Below are 16,264 nucleotides of genomic sequence, written 5' to 3' on the forward strand. Positions count from 1 at the left end.
AAAGTTCCTAGAAGCGTCATTTGGTATCGTATTCCCCTCTGGGCTTGGTAAAGTCACAGCAAAGGCTGTAGCTGGGACTGTATAAGGGTTAAATCTGTAACTGGCTCCGGTTTCGTTATTTTAAGGGTTAAAGCTCTGAAAATTGATGTGCAATACTTTTAATGCTTTAAGACACTGTGGTGAAATTTTGGTAATTTTTGAACAATTCCTTCATATTTTTTCACATATTCAGTAATAAAGTGTGCTCTGTTTAAAATTTAAAGAGACAGTAACGGTTTTGTTTTAAAACAGTTTTTGTGCTTTATTGACAAGTTTAAGCCTGTTTAACATGTCTGGGCCTTCAGATAAGCTATGTTCTATATGTATGAAAGTCAATGTGTCTCCCCCTTCAAAATTGTGTGATAATTGTGCCATAGCGTCCAAACAATGTAAGGACAGTACTGTCACAGATAATGAAGTTGCCCAAGATGATTCATCAGATGAAGGGAGTAGACATGGTTCTACATCATCTCCTTCTGTGTCTATACCAGTTTTTCCCACGCAGGAGGCCCCTAGTACTTCTAGCGCGCCAATGCTTATTACCATGCAAGAATTGACGGCTGTAATGGATAACTCCATAGCAAATATTTTATCCAAAATGCCTGCATATCAGAGAAAGCGCGATTGCTCTGTTTTAAACACTGAAGAGCAAGAGGGCGCTGATGATAATGGTTCTGTCATACCCTCACACCAATCTGAAGGGGCCATGAGGGAGGTTTTGTCAGATGGGGAAATTTCAGATTCAGGAAAAATTTCTCAACAGGCGGAACCTGATGTTGTGACATTTAAATTTAAATTAGAACATCTCCACGCACTGCTTAAGGAGGTGTTATTTACTCTGGATGATTGTGACAACTTGGTGATTCCAGAAAAATTATGCAAGATGGACAGGTTCCTAGAGGTTCCGGTGCACCCGACGCTTTTCCTATACCCAAGCGGGTGGCGGACATAGTGAATAAGGAATGGGAGACGCCCGGCATACCTTTTGTTCCCCCTCCTATATTTAAGAAATTATTTCCTATGGTCGACCCCAGAAAGGACTTATGGCAGACAGTCCCTAAGGTCGAGGGGGCAGTTTCTACTCTAAACAAGCGCACTACTATTCCTATCGAGGATAATTGTGCTTTCAAAGATCCTATGGATAAAAAATTGGAGGGTTTACTTAAAAAGATTTTTGTACAGCAAGGTTACCTTCTACAACCCATTTCGTGCATTGTTCCTGTCACTACAGCAGCGTGATTCTGGTTCGAGGAACTAGAAAAGTCGCTCAGTAGAGAGACTCCATATGAGGAGGTTATGGACAGAGTTCACGCACTTAAGTTAGCTAACTCTTTTATTTTAGATGCCGCTTTGCAATTAGCTAGATTAGCGGCGAAAAATTCAGGGTTTGCAATTGTGGCGCGCAGAGCGCTTTGGCTAAAGTCTTGGTCACCGGATGTATCATCCAAGACAAAATTGCTTAACATCCCCTTCAAGGGTAAAACTCTCTTTGGGCCAGAATTGAAAGAGATTATTGCAGACATCACTGGGGGAAAGGGCCACGCCCTCCCACAAGATAGGCCTTTCAAAGCCAAGAATAAGTCTAATTTTCGTTCCTTTCGTAATTTCAAGAACGGACCGGCCTCTAATTCTGCATCCTCTAAGCAAGAGGGTAATGCCTCACAGAAACCAGCCTGGAAACCGATGCAAGGCTGGAACAAGGGTAAGCAGGCCAATAAGCCTGCCGCTGCTAACAAAACAGCATGAAGGAGTAGCCCCCGATCCGGGACCGGATCTAGTGGGGGGCAGACTCTCTCTCTTTGCTCAGGCTTGGGCAAGAGATGTTCAGGATCCCTGGACGCTAGAAATAGTTTCTCAGGGTTATCTTCTGGAATTCAAGGAACTACCCCCAAGGGGAAGGTTCCACATGTCTCACTTATCCTCAAACCAAATAAAGAGACAGGCGTTCTTACATTGTGTAGAAGACCTGTTAAAGATGGGAGTGATACACCCAGTTCCAATGACGGAACAAGGAATGGGATTTTACTCAAATCTGTTCGTAGTTCCCAAAAAAGAGGGAACTTTCAGACCAATTCTGGATTTAAAGATCCTAAACAAATTTCTCAGGGTACCATCGTTCAAAATGGAAACCATTCGAACGATTCTACCCACCATCCAGGAAGGTCAATTTATGACTACCGTGGATCTAAAGGATGCGTACCTACATATTCCTATCCACAAAGAACATCATCAGTTCCTAAGGTTCGCCTTTCTGGACAAACATTACCAGTTTGTGGCCCTCCCATTCGGATTAGCCACTGCTCCAAGGATTTTCACAAAGGTACTCGGGTCCCTTCTAGCGGTTCTAAGACCGAGGGGCATTGCAGTAGTACCATCCTTGGACGACATTCTAATACAAGCGTCGTCCCTTTCAAAAGCAAAGGCTCATACAGACATCGTTCTGGCCTTTCTCAGATCTCACGGATGGAAGGTGAACATAGAAAAAAGTTTTCTGTCCCCGTCAACAAGAGTTCCCTTCTTGGGAACAATAATAGATTCCTTAGAAATGAGAATTTTTCTGACAGATGTCAGAAAGTCAAAACTTCTAAGCGCTTGTCAAGTTCTTCATTCTGTTCCACGTCCTTCCATAGCTCAGTGCATGGAAGTAGTAGGGTTGATGGTTGCAGCAATGGACATAGTTCCGTTTGCGCGAATTCATCGAAGACCATTACAACTGTGCATGCTGAAACAGTGGAATGTGGACTATACAGACTTGTCTCCAGTGATTCAAGTAGATCAGAAGACCAGAGATTCACTCCGTTGGTGGCTAACCCTGGACCACCTATCCCAGGGGATGAGCTTCCGCAGACCAGAGTTGGTCATCGTCACGACCGACGCCAGTCTAGTGGGCTGGGGCGCGGTCTGGGAATCCCTGAAAGCTCAGGGACTATGGTCTCGGGAAGTGTCTCTTCTCCCGATAAACATTCTGGAATTAAGAGCGATATTCAATGCTCTCAGGGCTTGGCCTCAGCTTGCAAAGGCCAGATTCATAAGATTCCAATCAGACAACATGACGACTGTTGCGTATATCAATCATCAGGGGGGAACAAGGAGTTCCCTGGCGATGAAAGAAGTGACCAAAATAATACAATGGGCGGAGAATCACTCCTGCCACCTATCTGCGATCCACATCCCAGGTGTAGAAAACTGGGAAGCGGATTATCTGAGTCGTCAGACATTTCATCCGGGGGAGTGGGAACTCCACCCGGAGATCTTTGCCCAGTTGACTCAATTATGGGGCATTCCAGACATGGATCTGGTGGCGTCTCATCAGAACTTCAAGGTTCCTTGCTACGGGTCCAGATCCAGGGATCCCAAGGCGACTCTAGTGGATGCATTAGTAGCGCCTTGGACCTTCAGCCTAGCTTATGTGTTTCCACCGTTTCCTCTCATTCCCAGGCTGGTAGCCAGGATCAAACAGGAGAGGGTCTCGGTGATCTTGATAGCTCCTGCGTGGCCACGCAGGACTTGGTATGCAGACCTGGTGAATATGTCATCGGTTCCACCATGGAAGCTACCTTTGAGACAGGACCTTCTTGTTCAGGGTCCATTCGAACATCCAAATCTGGTCTCCCTCCAGCTGACGGCTTGGAGATTGAACGCTTGATTCTATCAAAGGGTGGGTTTTCAGATTCTGTGATAGATACTCTGGTTCAAGCCAGAAAACCGGTAACTAGAAAGATTTACCATAAAATATGGAAAAGATATATCTACTGGTGTGAATCCAAGGGATTCCCATGGAATAAGATAAAAATTCCTAAGATTATTTCCTTTCTGCAAGAAGGTTTGGATAAAGGATTATCTGCGAGTTCTCTAAAGGGACAGATTTCTGCTTTATCTGTCTTACTACACAAACGACTGGCAGCTGTGCCAGATGTTCAAGCATTTGTTCAGGCTCTGGTTAAGATCAAGCCTGTTTACAGACCTTTGACTCCTCCCTGGAGTTTAAATCTAGTTCTTTCAGTTCTTCAAGGGGTTCCGTTTGAACCTCTACATTCCATAGATATTAAGTTGTTATCTTGGAAAGTTTTGTTTTTGGTTGCTATTTCTTCTGCTAGAAGAGTTTCAGAGTTATCTGCTCTGCAGTGTTCTCCGCCCTATCTGGTGTTTCATGCAGATTAGGTGGTTTTACGTACTAAGCCTGGTTTTCTTCCAAAGGTTGTTTCTAACAAAAATATTAACCAGGAGATAGTTGTACCTTCCTTGTGTCCGAATCCAGTTTCAAAGAAGGAACGTTTGTTACACAATTTGGACGTAGTCCGTGCTCTAAAATACTATTTAGAAGCTACAAAAGATTTCAGACAAACATCTTCTCTGTTTGTCGTCTATTCTGGTAAAAGGAGAGGTCAGAAAGCGACTTCTACCTCTCTTTCCTTTTGGCTTAAGAGCATTATCCGATTGGCTTACGAGACTGCCGGATGGCAGCCTCCTGAAAGAATCACAGCTCATTCCACTAGGGCTGTGGCTTCCACATGGGCTTTCAAGAACGAGGCTTCTGTTGATCAGATATGTAAGGCAGCGACTTGGTCTTCACTGCACACTTTTGCCAAATTTTACAAATTTGATACTTTTGCTTCTTCGGAGGCTATTTTTGGGAGAAAGGTTTTGCAAGCCGTGGTGCCTTCCGTTTAGGTAACCTGATTTGCTCCCTCCCTTTCATCCGTGTCCTAAAGCTTTGGTATTGGTTCCCACAAGTAAGGATGACGCCGTGGACCGGACACACCAATGTTGGAGAAAACAGAATTTATGCTTACCTGATAAATTACTTTCTCCAACGGTGTGTCCGGTCCACGGCCCGCCCTGGTTTTTTTAATCAGGTCTGATGAATTATTTTCTCTAACTACAGTCACCACGGTACCATATGGTTTCTCCTATATTTTTCCTCCTGTCCGTCGGTCGAATGACTGGGGTGGGCGGAGCCTAGGAGGGACTATATGGCCAGCTTTGCTGGGACTCTTTGCCATTTCCTGTTGGGGAAGAGATATTTCCCACAAGTAAGGATGACGCCGTGGACCGGACACACCGTTGGAGAAAGTAATTTATCAGGTAAGCATAAATTCTGTTTTTTTTAATAAAAAAACTAAAATAGTTTATTAAATTGTTTACAAATAGCTCCTTAGCCTTTATATTGGCATTTGAAATAGCTGATTTAGCCTGTAGTATCCCTACCTATACTGAAGTATCTATACCTAGGTATAGGCTATTGAGTAACTATCACCTAGATTTAGAGTTTGGCGTTAGCCGTCAAAACCAGCGTTAGAGGCTCCTAACGCTGGTTTTTACCGCCCGCTGGTATTTGGAGTCAGTCAGGAAACGCTCACTTTCTAGCCGCGACTTTTCCATACCGCAGATCCCCCATTTGCGTATCCTATCTTTTCAATGGGATCTTTCTAACGCCGGTATTTAGAGTCGTGGCTGAAGTGACCGTTAGAAATCTAACGACAAAACTCCAGCCGCAGAAAAAAGTCAGGAGTTAAGAGCTTTTCTGGGCTAACGCCGGTTCATAAAGCTCTTAACTACTGTGCTCTAAAGTACACTAACACCCATAAACTACATATGTACCCCTAAACCGAGGCCCCCCCACATCGCCGCCACTTTATTAAATTTTTTTAACCCCTAATCTGCCGACCGCACACCGCCGCCACCTACTTTATCCCTATGTACCCCTAATCTGCTGCCCCTAACACCGCCGACCCCTATATTATATTTATTAACCCCTAATCTGCCGCCCCCAACGTCGCTGCTACCTTACCTACAATTATTAACCCCTAATCTGCCGACCGGACCTCACCGCTACTATAATAAAGTTATTAACCCCTAATCCGCCTCACTAACCCTATAATAAATATTATTAACCCCTAATCTGCCGCCCCCAACGTCGCTGCTACCTTACCTACAATTATTAACCCCTAAATCTGCTGACCGGACCTCACCGCTACTCTAATAAATGTATTAACCCCTAAAGCTAAGTCTAACCCTAACACCCCCCTAAGTTAAATATAATTTAAATCTAACAAAATAGATTAACTCTTATTAAATAAATTATTCCTATTTAAAGCTAAGTACTTACCTGTAAAATAAATCCTAATATAGCTACAATATAAATTATAATTATATTGTAGCTATTTTAGGATTAATATTTATTTTACAGGCAACTTTGTATTTAATTTAACCAGGTACAATAGCTATTAAATAGTTAATAACTATTTAATAGTTACCTAGTTAAAATAATTACAAAATTACCTGTAAAATAAATCCTAACTTAAGTTACAATTAAACCTAACACTACACTATCAATAAATTAATTAAATAAAATACCTACAATTATCTACAATTAAACCTAACACTACACTATCAATAAATTAATTAAATACAATACCTGCAAATAAATACAATTAAATAAACTAACTAAAGTACAAAAAATAAAAAAGAACTAAGTTACAAAAAATAAAAAAATATTTACAAACATTAGAAAAATATTACAACAATTTTAAGCTAATTACACCTACTCTAAGCCCCCTAATAAAATAACAAAGACCCCCAAAATAAAAAAATGCCCTACCCTATTCTAAAATTAAAATAGAAAAGCTCTTTTACCTTACCAGCCCTTAAAAGGGCCTTTTGCGGGCATGCCCCAAAGAATTCAGCTCTTTTGCATGGAAAAAAAACATACAATACCCCCCCCCCCAACATTACAACCCACCACCCACATACCCCTAATCTAACCCAAACCCCCCTTAAATAAACCTAACACTAAGCCCCTGAAGATCTTCCTACCTTATCTTCACCACGCCGGGTATCACCGATCCGTCCAGGCTCCGATGTCTTGATCCAAGCCCAAGCGGGGGCTGAAGACGTCCATCCTCCGGCTGAAGTCTTGATCCAAGCGGCGGCTGAAGAAGTCCATCTTCGGGCAGAAGTCTTCATCCTATACGGGCAGAAGAGGAGATCCGGACCGGTAGACATCTTCATCCAAGCCGCATCTTCTATCTTCTTCCATCCGATGACGAGCGGCTCCATCTTCAAGACCTCCGGCGCGGATCCATCCTCTTCTTCCGACGTCCTAAAACAGAATGAAGGTTCCTTTAAGGGACGTCATCCAAGATGGCGTCCCTCGAATTCCGATTGGCTGATAGGATTCTATCAGCCAATCGGAATTAAGGTAGGAAAATTCTGATTGGCTGATGGAATCAACCAATCAGATTCAAGTTCAATCCGATTGGCTGATCCAATCAGCCAATCAGATTGAGCTTGCATTCTATTGGGTGTTAGTGTTAGGGTTAGACTTAGCTTTAGGGGTTAATAAATTTAATAGAGTAGCGGCGAGGTCCGGTCGGCAGATTAGGGGTTAATACTTGAAGTTAGGTGTCGGTGATGTTAGGGAGGGCAGATTAGGGGTTAATACTATTTATTATAGGGTTATTGAGGCGGGAGTGAGGCGGATTAGGGGTTAATAGCTTTATTATAGTAGCGGTGAGGTCCGGTCGGAAGATTAGGGGCTAATTATTGTAGGTAGCTGGCGGCGACGTTGTGGGGGGCAGATTAGGGGTTAATAAATATAATATAGGGGTCAGCGGTGTTAGGGGCAGCAGATTAGGGGTACATAGGGATAACGTAGGTTGCGGCGGTGTACGGAGCGGCAGATTAGGGGTTAAAAAAATATGCAGGTGTCAGCGATAGCGGGGGTGGCAGATTAGGGGTTAATAAGTGTAAGGTTAGGGGTGTTTAGACTCGGGGTACATGTTAGGGTGTTTGGTGCAGACTTAGGAAGTGTTTCCCCATAGGAAACAATGGGGCTGCGTTAGGAGCTGAACGCTGCTTTTTTGCAGGTGTTAGGTTTTTTTTCAGCTCAAAATGCCCCATTGTTTCCTATGGGGGAATCGTGCACGAGCACGTTTTTGAAGCTGGCCGCGTCCGTAAGCACCGCTGGTATTTAGAGTTGCAGTGGCGGTAAATTATGCTCTACGCTCCCTTTTTGGAGCCTAATGCAGCCCTTCTGTGAACTCTAAATACCAGCGGTATTTAAAAGGTGCGGGGAAAAAAAAGCCAGCGTTAGGTACGCGGGTCGTTACCGACAAAACTCTAAATCTAGCCGTATGTAAACACAGTGGGAGGTGAAAGAGATACATATCTAAAATGTTCATTTTCAATCGTTCTTTCTAAGTATTTTACAGAGACAGAGATAAGAAAAGGAAGCATTTGAGTGATAAGATAACAAGATCTGGTTGCACTGCAAACTTAGACTATTTTGATGGGCTGTGGTTTCAAAGAGCAAATCAGCTATTTCTTTTGCAAAAAGAAGCATAAATGAGCAATTATCATACATTTTATACGCTGCAGCTGGTATAACAAGTAATGGGGAATACATTCAGGGAAAAACTATTTTGAGAGGATGATGCTTTATGTCTCAGAAGCGACTGCAGCATTGTTTGAATGTAACGTGTGACTTGTGTCTTTTCCTCTAAGCTTTAAAATGACATTACTTTCTAAATAAATGCTAGACAGAATGATTAGCCTTAGGATTCTATGCTGATGTATTTTATAAAGTGATAGTAACTGTTAAATATTAAAACTAATTGTAATGTTCCTACCCATAAAGCAATGTGTGCTGGCATATTATAGGCTAATTAGGGACAATAATATGTGGGTCACTAGAGTGTTAAACGTCTCAGGGTTTTATGTCTATTAAAACTATACAAGGTCCTATTGCCCATACATACACCCATGACACGTTATTTGCTCCTATCTGACCAGGCTCAGGTGAAAGATACGTTAGATAAACCAGCTGGAAAGATCCCACTCACCATGACGGCCTTGGGATTTACAGCAGAAAGAGATGAGATACCACTTAATGGCCACAAACCAGACGAGAGAATCACAGACATAATTGATGGATCAGCTCTGTTTTCTTTAAATATTCCACAAAATATTGTGTCACTGGAGTTTGAGGTGAGTATTGACAGAGGGTTGGGATAACATAGATAACTCATAAATCAGACGTTAAAGGGACATAGAACATTGTATTAAATATCTATTTAGAGAAAGAGCCCTCTTTCATTGCATTAGTTGTATTAATTTAATAAAACCCACTACCACTACCCCTTTAACATGATACTAAAATTAGAAGATCCACAGGATAATTGTGATGTTGGTTCTTTTGTAGATAAAAACAGCTGACACTAATCTTCTAGAAGAAAACCAAGCGTCAAACCGCTACACAGCAATATCGTACTCGTCACTGAGCAAAAGCTACCTGTACATTGACTGGGCTGTAGGATATAAAGTGCTGCGTGTAGGAGATTTCTTCAACGTTAACGTATTTCCCAGCAGCCCTTATCTTCCTAAATTAAAGCACTACAGCTATCTGGTGAGTCGTGTGTATGTGACATGGATTGGTTGTCTGTGAATTCAGCCCTTACTTGATGGCTTCCGAGGGCAAGATCCCTATTGTCCTTACAGGGGATAGCTTTTAATAGTTGGAATAAAAAAACAAAAATTACATTTTCTAAATAAATAATACTTGGTAACATAACATAGTACATAAGCTTGATAGAAGACAGAAGTCCATCGAGTATATTAATGAATACAAACAAATACAAAATAGATTGGCTTGTCCTGGCGTTGTCACATGGTGCTAGGGCAAATCTCCTGCCTCGATTCTGCCTACAATATGCCTCAACTCCACCCATGACACCCATCAATTAGTCTCCTTGACCAGATAATTTTATTTATGAGAACCTAGTAAACTGAAAAGATACCATTTTTTTTATCAACCACGTGATATCTAGAAGCTTATTTGATTATCCATTGCATTAGGGGTCTCACAGACAAATTTGTTAAATGTTTGACACAAAATACACATAGTTCTAACCCACCAACTACATTTATTACTTCAAATGTGGCATATAAGTGGTTAGTTTTCTTTCTAATGACACGATGAGTCCACAGATCATCTAATTACTATTGGGAATATCACTCCTGCCCAGCAGGAGGCGGCAAAGAGCACCACAGCAAAGCTGTTAAATATCACCTCCCTTCTATCCAACCCCAGTCATTCTCTTTGCCTACCTTAGTGTAAGGAAGTGGTAAAGTTAGGTGTCTGAAAAGATTCTTCATTCAAGAGTTTATTATTTTATTTGCAGTACAAGTATGTGCTGTTTTTACTCCAGGGTGTAGCTGTAGTCCATTTCAGTCTCTTCAGTAGAGCATTGGTGGCTTTTAATCAAATGGAACTTGTGGGACATAATTCTCACTGCGCCTCCCTCATATTTAAATAAAAGTTTCTGCCCTTATTATTATTTTCCACAGGTCCATGTGAGGGAAAGGACCTCTCAAACCTAGTGAGCTGCTTGCTGCCAGGCAGATTATTGAGGTAAGTGCTAATTTATTTTCTTAAGCAGCTTTAAGGAAAAAACATGGCACTTTACTATTTCCCTGACAGGGATATTTAATACATTACTCCTATTGTTGTAAGGGGGGTTATGTATGGCAGTATTGCAGGCACTGGGGACTTGAGGAGAACTTGGCTCATTTTGGTGGTTTTATTAGTGTTTTTGCATTAAGATGTCTGCTGAGACGTTATTTTTTACATACCCACGATAGGCGCGGCTTGTGTGAAGTAAAAATGTATCTATTGCGCACTTGTTATTCTCTCACTTCCTGTGTATGGAGGAGAGATATCTGCATCTTAATGTTTTTCAAGTTTAACTGTCATTTGTTAGCCTGTCATTACTGAAACAGCTCCAGTTTGGATTCCGGTTTTAAAAAATAAAGCAGTTTCTTTTTAAATAGGCACCTCAGCAAAGCTATTGCTGAGGTGTAGAGGCTGTTTGAGGTGTTAATACATTTTTATTACTCAATATCTTGTAAAATAAAGCAGTTTCATTTTTGTATTTGTTAAAAAAATAAAGCAGTTTCGTTTTTGCATTGCATAAAAAATAAAGCAGTTTCGTTTTAAAATTTAAAGAAACAATAACGTTTTTTTCTTTATTTAAATTGTTCATAATTTAATTATTTAATTATTTATATTTATTCTGTTAAGATGGACCAAGACTCTGTTACAGATTACAGATGTCCTTTATATTTAAAAGCTAATATTGAACCACCAATTCCTTTTTGTTCCTTATGTGTTGAGAGAACATTAAATCTTAAGGATAGATTTTTTGAGCCTATATTGTCTAAGACGGATGCTGTCCAGGAGTTTTCTGACAATGTGCAAGATATGCCGCATTTTTCTCCTCAGGTGTCCCAAATTTTAGTACCCATTAATTCAGTGCCCTGCGCTTCCTCTCAAGCTCTGGCTGGGGTCTCCTTGCAAGACATTGCTTCCCTCATGTCTTCTGCAGTTTCAGATGCGTTGTCTGCTTTTCCCATGCTACAGCAACCCTAAAAAGTCTAGTAAACTTAACAAATATTATGATGTACCTTCCATGCTGGAATGTTTTCCCGTACCAGATCGGGTTTCAGAAATTATTGTTAAGGAATGGGAGAAACCGGGTTATTCTTTTTGCTCCTTCTCCTATTTTTAAGAAGATGTTTCCCATTGATGACTCTATCAAGGAGTCTTGGCAAACGGTCCCCAAGGTGGAAGGGGCAATTTCCACTTTAGCTAAGAGAACTTAAATTCCCATAGAGGATAGCTGTTCATTTAAGGACCCTATGGATAAGAAACTGGAGGGTTTTCTTAAGAAAATGTATGTTCACCAGAGTTTACAATGGCAACCTGCGGTGTGTATTGCTATCGTTTCTAGTGCAGCGGCATACTGGTTTGATGCTTTGTCTGATTGCTTTCAAACAGACATTCCCCTTGAAGAGATCCAGGACAGGATCAGGGCTCTTAACTTGGCCAATTATTTAATTTCTGATGCTTCCCTTCAAGTTATCAAGTTGGGAGCAAAGATTTCTAGTTTTGCCATTCTGGCTCGAAGAGATTTATGGCTGAAATCTTGGTCTGCAGATGTGTTGTCTAAGTCTAAGCTTTTGTCTATTCCTTACAAGGGTAAGATCTTGAAAAAGGTCTAGCATAGACCGAAACGCGTCGACTGGTGAGTCTACTTCTATACATTATACTTGAGTATTACGCTCTGCACTATTGTGTGTTTGTTTCTTCACTTTAGGTGTTATTTGGGACTTGTCGGGCGTCTGAGGAGACCTTGATACCCTCCGGTCCTGCTATGGTAGCAGGCACTTTTTCTTCATAAAAAATTATTTCTTCATAGTAAATTATTAAGAGCATTTTCTGCGTGTTTTGTTTTGTTTTTAACAGTGGCCACTGATTTTTATCAATATGATTTTTTGATTGGTTGGATTTAACACCACAATTTGGATTCTAACACTGTTTTTGGAGAACTTTGATATTAGTGACAATCACTTTTTTGCTTTTCAAATATTCACACTTGTTTGTTCACCCTGCCAGAGTTGATGTTTTTTATATTTGTTTTGATTGAAGTTAGCTTTTATTAAGGATTTTACCGGAACTATTATTCTCATTTTTATTCTTTTCATAACCTGTGCAATTATAGGAAGATTCATACTTTTCACAAGCAAAGAAATTTTATCACTAGAAAGGAGTTTATCTTGAAGTGTAGCACATAATTCCACGTTGTTTTCACATCTGCACCACTTACATTATTTAGTATAATTGAGGCATTTCTTGTTAGACACTTCTGAACACGTATTAGCTCGCTAGTTTACACTATATTATCCTTATCACCACCTATAGTCAAGGATAGGCAAACCCAACTCAGATAAGGAGATCATCTCTTATAAGAGCCACCGGGACACCAGTGCATATTGGTCTGCACCATTTCCATTATTATTTTTATGCATTTGTTGATAGACACTTCTAAACATTTATTAGCACGCTAGTCTACACCAACTATTCTTATTGATATTCTTATTGATATTGATATTCCTATCACAACTTAGATAAGGAGATCATTTAAGAGCAACTGGGACACCAGTACATATAGGTCTATAACTAGTCACCTGCAAGAGGATTGCGGCCGTGAATTTTATACAAATTTTATACTGCTTTTATGTATATGTCAACTGTTTGTTTGTAACATGGATCCATGCCTGTAAGAAAATAAAGTGTAATTTTAATTTTTATTTGTGGATTCTAGAGTTATATTGATTTAGTCCAATTGTTCAGACCCAGCCTCTTTTGGCGCTTTGGTTTCCAATTTTATTCTAAGATCTTGTTTGGCCCAGCTTTGGCTGAGATTATTTCTGACATTACAGGAGGAAAGGGTAATTTCCTTCCTCAGGATAAGAAATCTAGCAGAAGGGACGTCAGAGTAATTTTCGTTCCTTTCAAAACTTCAAGGGTAAACCTTCCTCTCCCTCTACAAAACATTGAAGACCTTTTCCCCCAGGGGCAGATTTCTTCTCTCAAGATTATCTGTAGACCAGATAAAAAGAGAGGCGTTCTTACGTTGTGTTCGGGATCTATCCAAAATGGGAGTGATAGTTCCTGTTCCAGTACAGGAGCAGGGTCTTGGATTTTACTCCAATCTGTTTGTGGTTCCCAAGAAAGAGGGAACCGTCAGACCAATCTTGGATCTCAAGAGTCTAAACAAATTCCTCAGAGTACCGTCCTTCAAAATGGAAACTTTTCATTCCATTCTTCCCTTAGTTTAAGAGGGTCAATTTATGACAACAGTAGATTTAAAGGATGCATACCTTCATGTTCCCATCCACATGGATCATCACAAGTTTCTGAGATTTGCTTTTCTCCACAAACACTTCCAGTTTGTGGCTCCTCCTTTTTGGACTAGCTACAGCTCCCAGAGTTCTGGGATCTCTGTTGGCAGTGCTCCGGTAACAGGGTATTGCAGTGACGCCTTATCTGGATGACATTCTGGTTTAGGCCCAGTCTTTTCATCTAGCAATCTCCCACACGGAGATGCTTGTATCCTTCCTGCACTCTCACGGTTGGAAGGTGAATCTGGAAAAGAGTTCCTTAATTCCATCTACAAGGGTAGTCTTTTTGGGAACCATAATAGATTCCATTTTGATGAAAATATTTCTGACGGAGGTCAGAAAATCCAAGATTTTTGAATCTTGTCTGTCTCTTCAGTCCTCTCCTCAGCCATTAGTGGCTCAATGTATGGAGGTAATCGGTTTTCACAGACCTATCTGGGTGATAGTGACTATGAATGCCAGCCTGACAGGTTGGGGAGCAGTCTGGGGCCTTCTAAGGGCTCAGGGGACATGGACTCGGGAAGAATATGTTCTCCCCATAAACATTCTAGAGCTAAGAGCAATCTTCAATGCTCTTCTGGCCTGGCCTCAGTTAGCTTCTGCCCGGTTTATCAGATTTCAGTCGGACAACATAACCTCAGTGGCTTACATCAACCATCAGGTTGGAACTCAGAGTTCTTTAGCCATGAAAGAGGTGTCCAAGATTATTCAGTAGGTGGAGACCCACAACTGTTGTCTATCTGCGATTCACATTCCAGGAGTGGACAATTGGGAAGCGGATTTTCTGAGCAGACAGACCTTTCACCCGGGGGAATGGGAATTGCATCCGGAAGTGTTTTCCAACTTGATTCTCAAACGGGGACAGCCGGATCTAGATCTCATGGCATCTCGTCAGAATGCCAAGCTCCCGAGGTACGGGTCGAGGTCCAGGGACCCTCAGGCGGTTCTGATAGATGCTCTGGCAGTTCCTTGCAATTTCAATCTTGCATAGCTATTTTCTCTGTTCGCTCTCCTTCCTCGTGTCATTGCTCGGATCAAGCAAGAGAGGGCATCAGTGATTTTCATTGCTCCGGCGTGGCCTCGCAGGATTTGGTATGCAGACCTAGTGGAGATGTCATCTCTCCCTCCTTGGAAACTTCCTCTAAGAAAGGACCTTCTACTTTAAGGGCCCTTCCTTCATCCAAATCTAATTTCTCTAAAGCTGACTGCTTGGAGATTGAACGCTTAAAGTGAAGGTAAAGTTTTGGTTAGTTCAATTAATTTTTTAACATATTATTTGACCAACATTATAGTCGCTAACTTTGTTTTTTAAAAAATAAAATTACTTATAAATAAATCTTATTTTTATTCTGACCGTTTTTTCACCGCTTCCTCCTCCCCCTCGCTTTCTTCCGGCTTTGTCTATGAAAATGATTTATGCGCTCCCAACCTCTGTAAGCGTAACTAAGCGTAACTAAGCGTGCGCGTTCTCTATCTGCAAAACTATGCGCATGCGCAATTGTACCATCTGTACTCCGATACATTATATCAATGTTTCAGTTTCTTCATTCAGCACTCTGTATTTTGAAATCTTACTGAGCAGCATCGCGTCTTTCATAGAATCCCCATAGACAACAACGAGCAAAATGTTATGTCCCATTTATTAAAAATCAAATATTGCAGTGAAAACACATCGTTTTGTAGAAATAAAAAAGTATGAAAATTGAAAAGGTTATATGTAATGTAATTGGATATTATAGTCAAGTCAACCAAAAAGGAAATATATAATTTGAAAACTTTTATTTATTAGCTTGCAATTTTGTTTACTTGATATATTAGAAATGAATTAAAAGCTGCTCCATAAAATCAAGATGCAGGTAAATCACATAGCTTTGCATCAAGACTAACTATCTTTGCAAAATGAAAAGCTGATAATCAAAGCCATTCTATATTATAGTGTATAGTCAAGCAAAAAACAAATAAATATTTGTAACATCTTTTCTTTCTTAGCAATTGATTGTTTGTTCATTGTTATTAGAAACGTTTAATTCATTGCTGAGAGCAATGAATAAATGTTTTGCTACGAAAGAAAAGATTTTAAAAAATAGTTATTACTTTTTTCTTGAGTAGACTAATATAGAATTGCTGTTCTTATCAGCATTTCATTTAGAAAACTTCGTTAGTATTGATAGGAAAGAATAAGATTTATATGCATCCTTTGTTTTTCAGCAATGAATTTAAAATGTATTACAAGCAAAGGGATGCAGATAAAGAAAATTTCTTTGCATCAACACTTACAATGTTTGCATAGTGTAAGGATGATAAGAAAAGCCATTCTATGTTAGTCTTTGCAAGAAACAAACTATAAATCTTTGTAAAATCTTTTCTTTATTTGCAACAGATAGTTTATGACTTGTTATCTGAAACTTGTAATTGATTGCTGAGAGCAATGACTACAAAATGTCTTGCTATGAAACAAAAGATTTTAACAAAAAAGGTATTG

The 16,264-nt window shown here is 40.4% G+C and overlaps 1 protein-coding gene across 1 annotated transcript in view; it reads left to right on the forward strand.

Moving 5' to 3' along the window:
- Window positions 1–16,264, forward strand: part of C5 (complement C5) — a gene marked incomplete in the record, with an annotated part of 397,040 nt that overhangs the window by 83,464 nt on the left and 297,312 nt on the right. Inside the window, 2 exon segments of the mRNA XM_053695931.1 lie at window positions 8,833–9,027; window positions 9,242–9,445. Coding sequence (XP_053551906.1) covers window positions 8,833–9,027; window positions 9,242–9,445 — 399 coding nt within the window.

This window comes from Bombina bombina, chromosome 12, assembly GCF_027579735.1.
Source record: "Bombina bombina isolate aBomBom1 chromosome 12, aBomBom1.pri, whole genome shotgun sequence".
Classification (NCBI taxonomy): domain Eukaryota; kingdom Metazoa; phylum Chordata; class Amphibia; order Anura; family Bombinatoridae; genus Bombina; species Bombina bombina.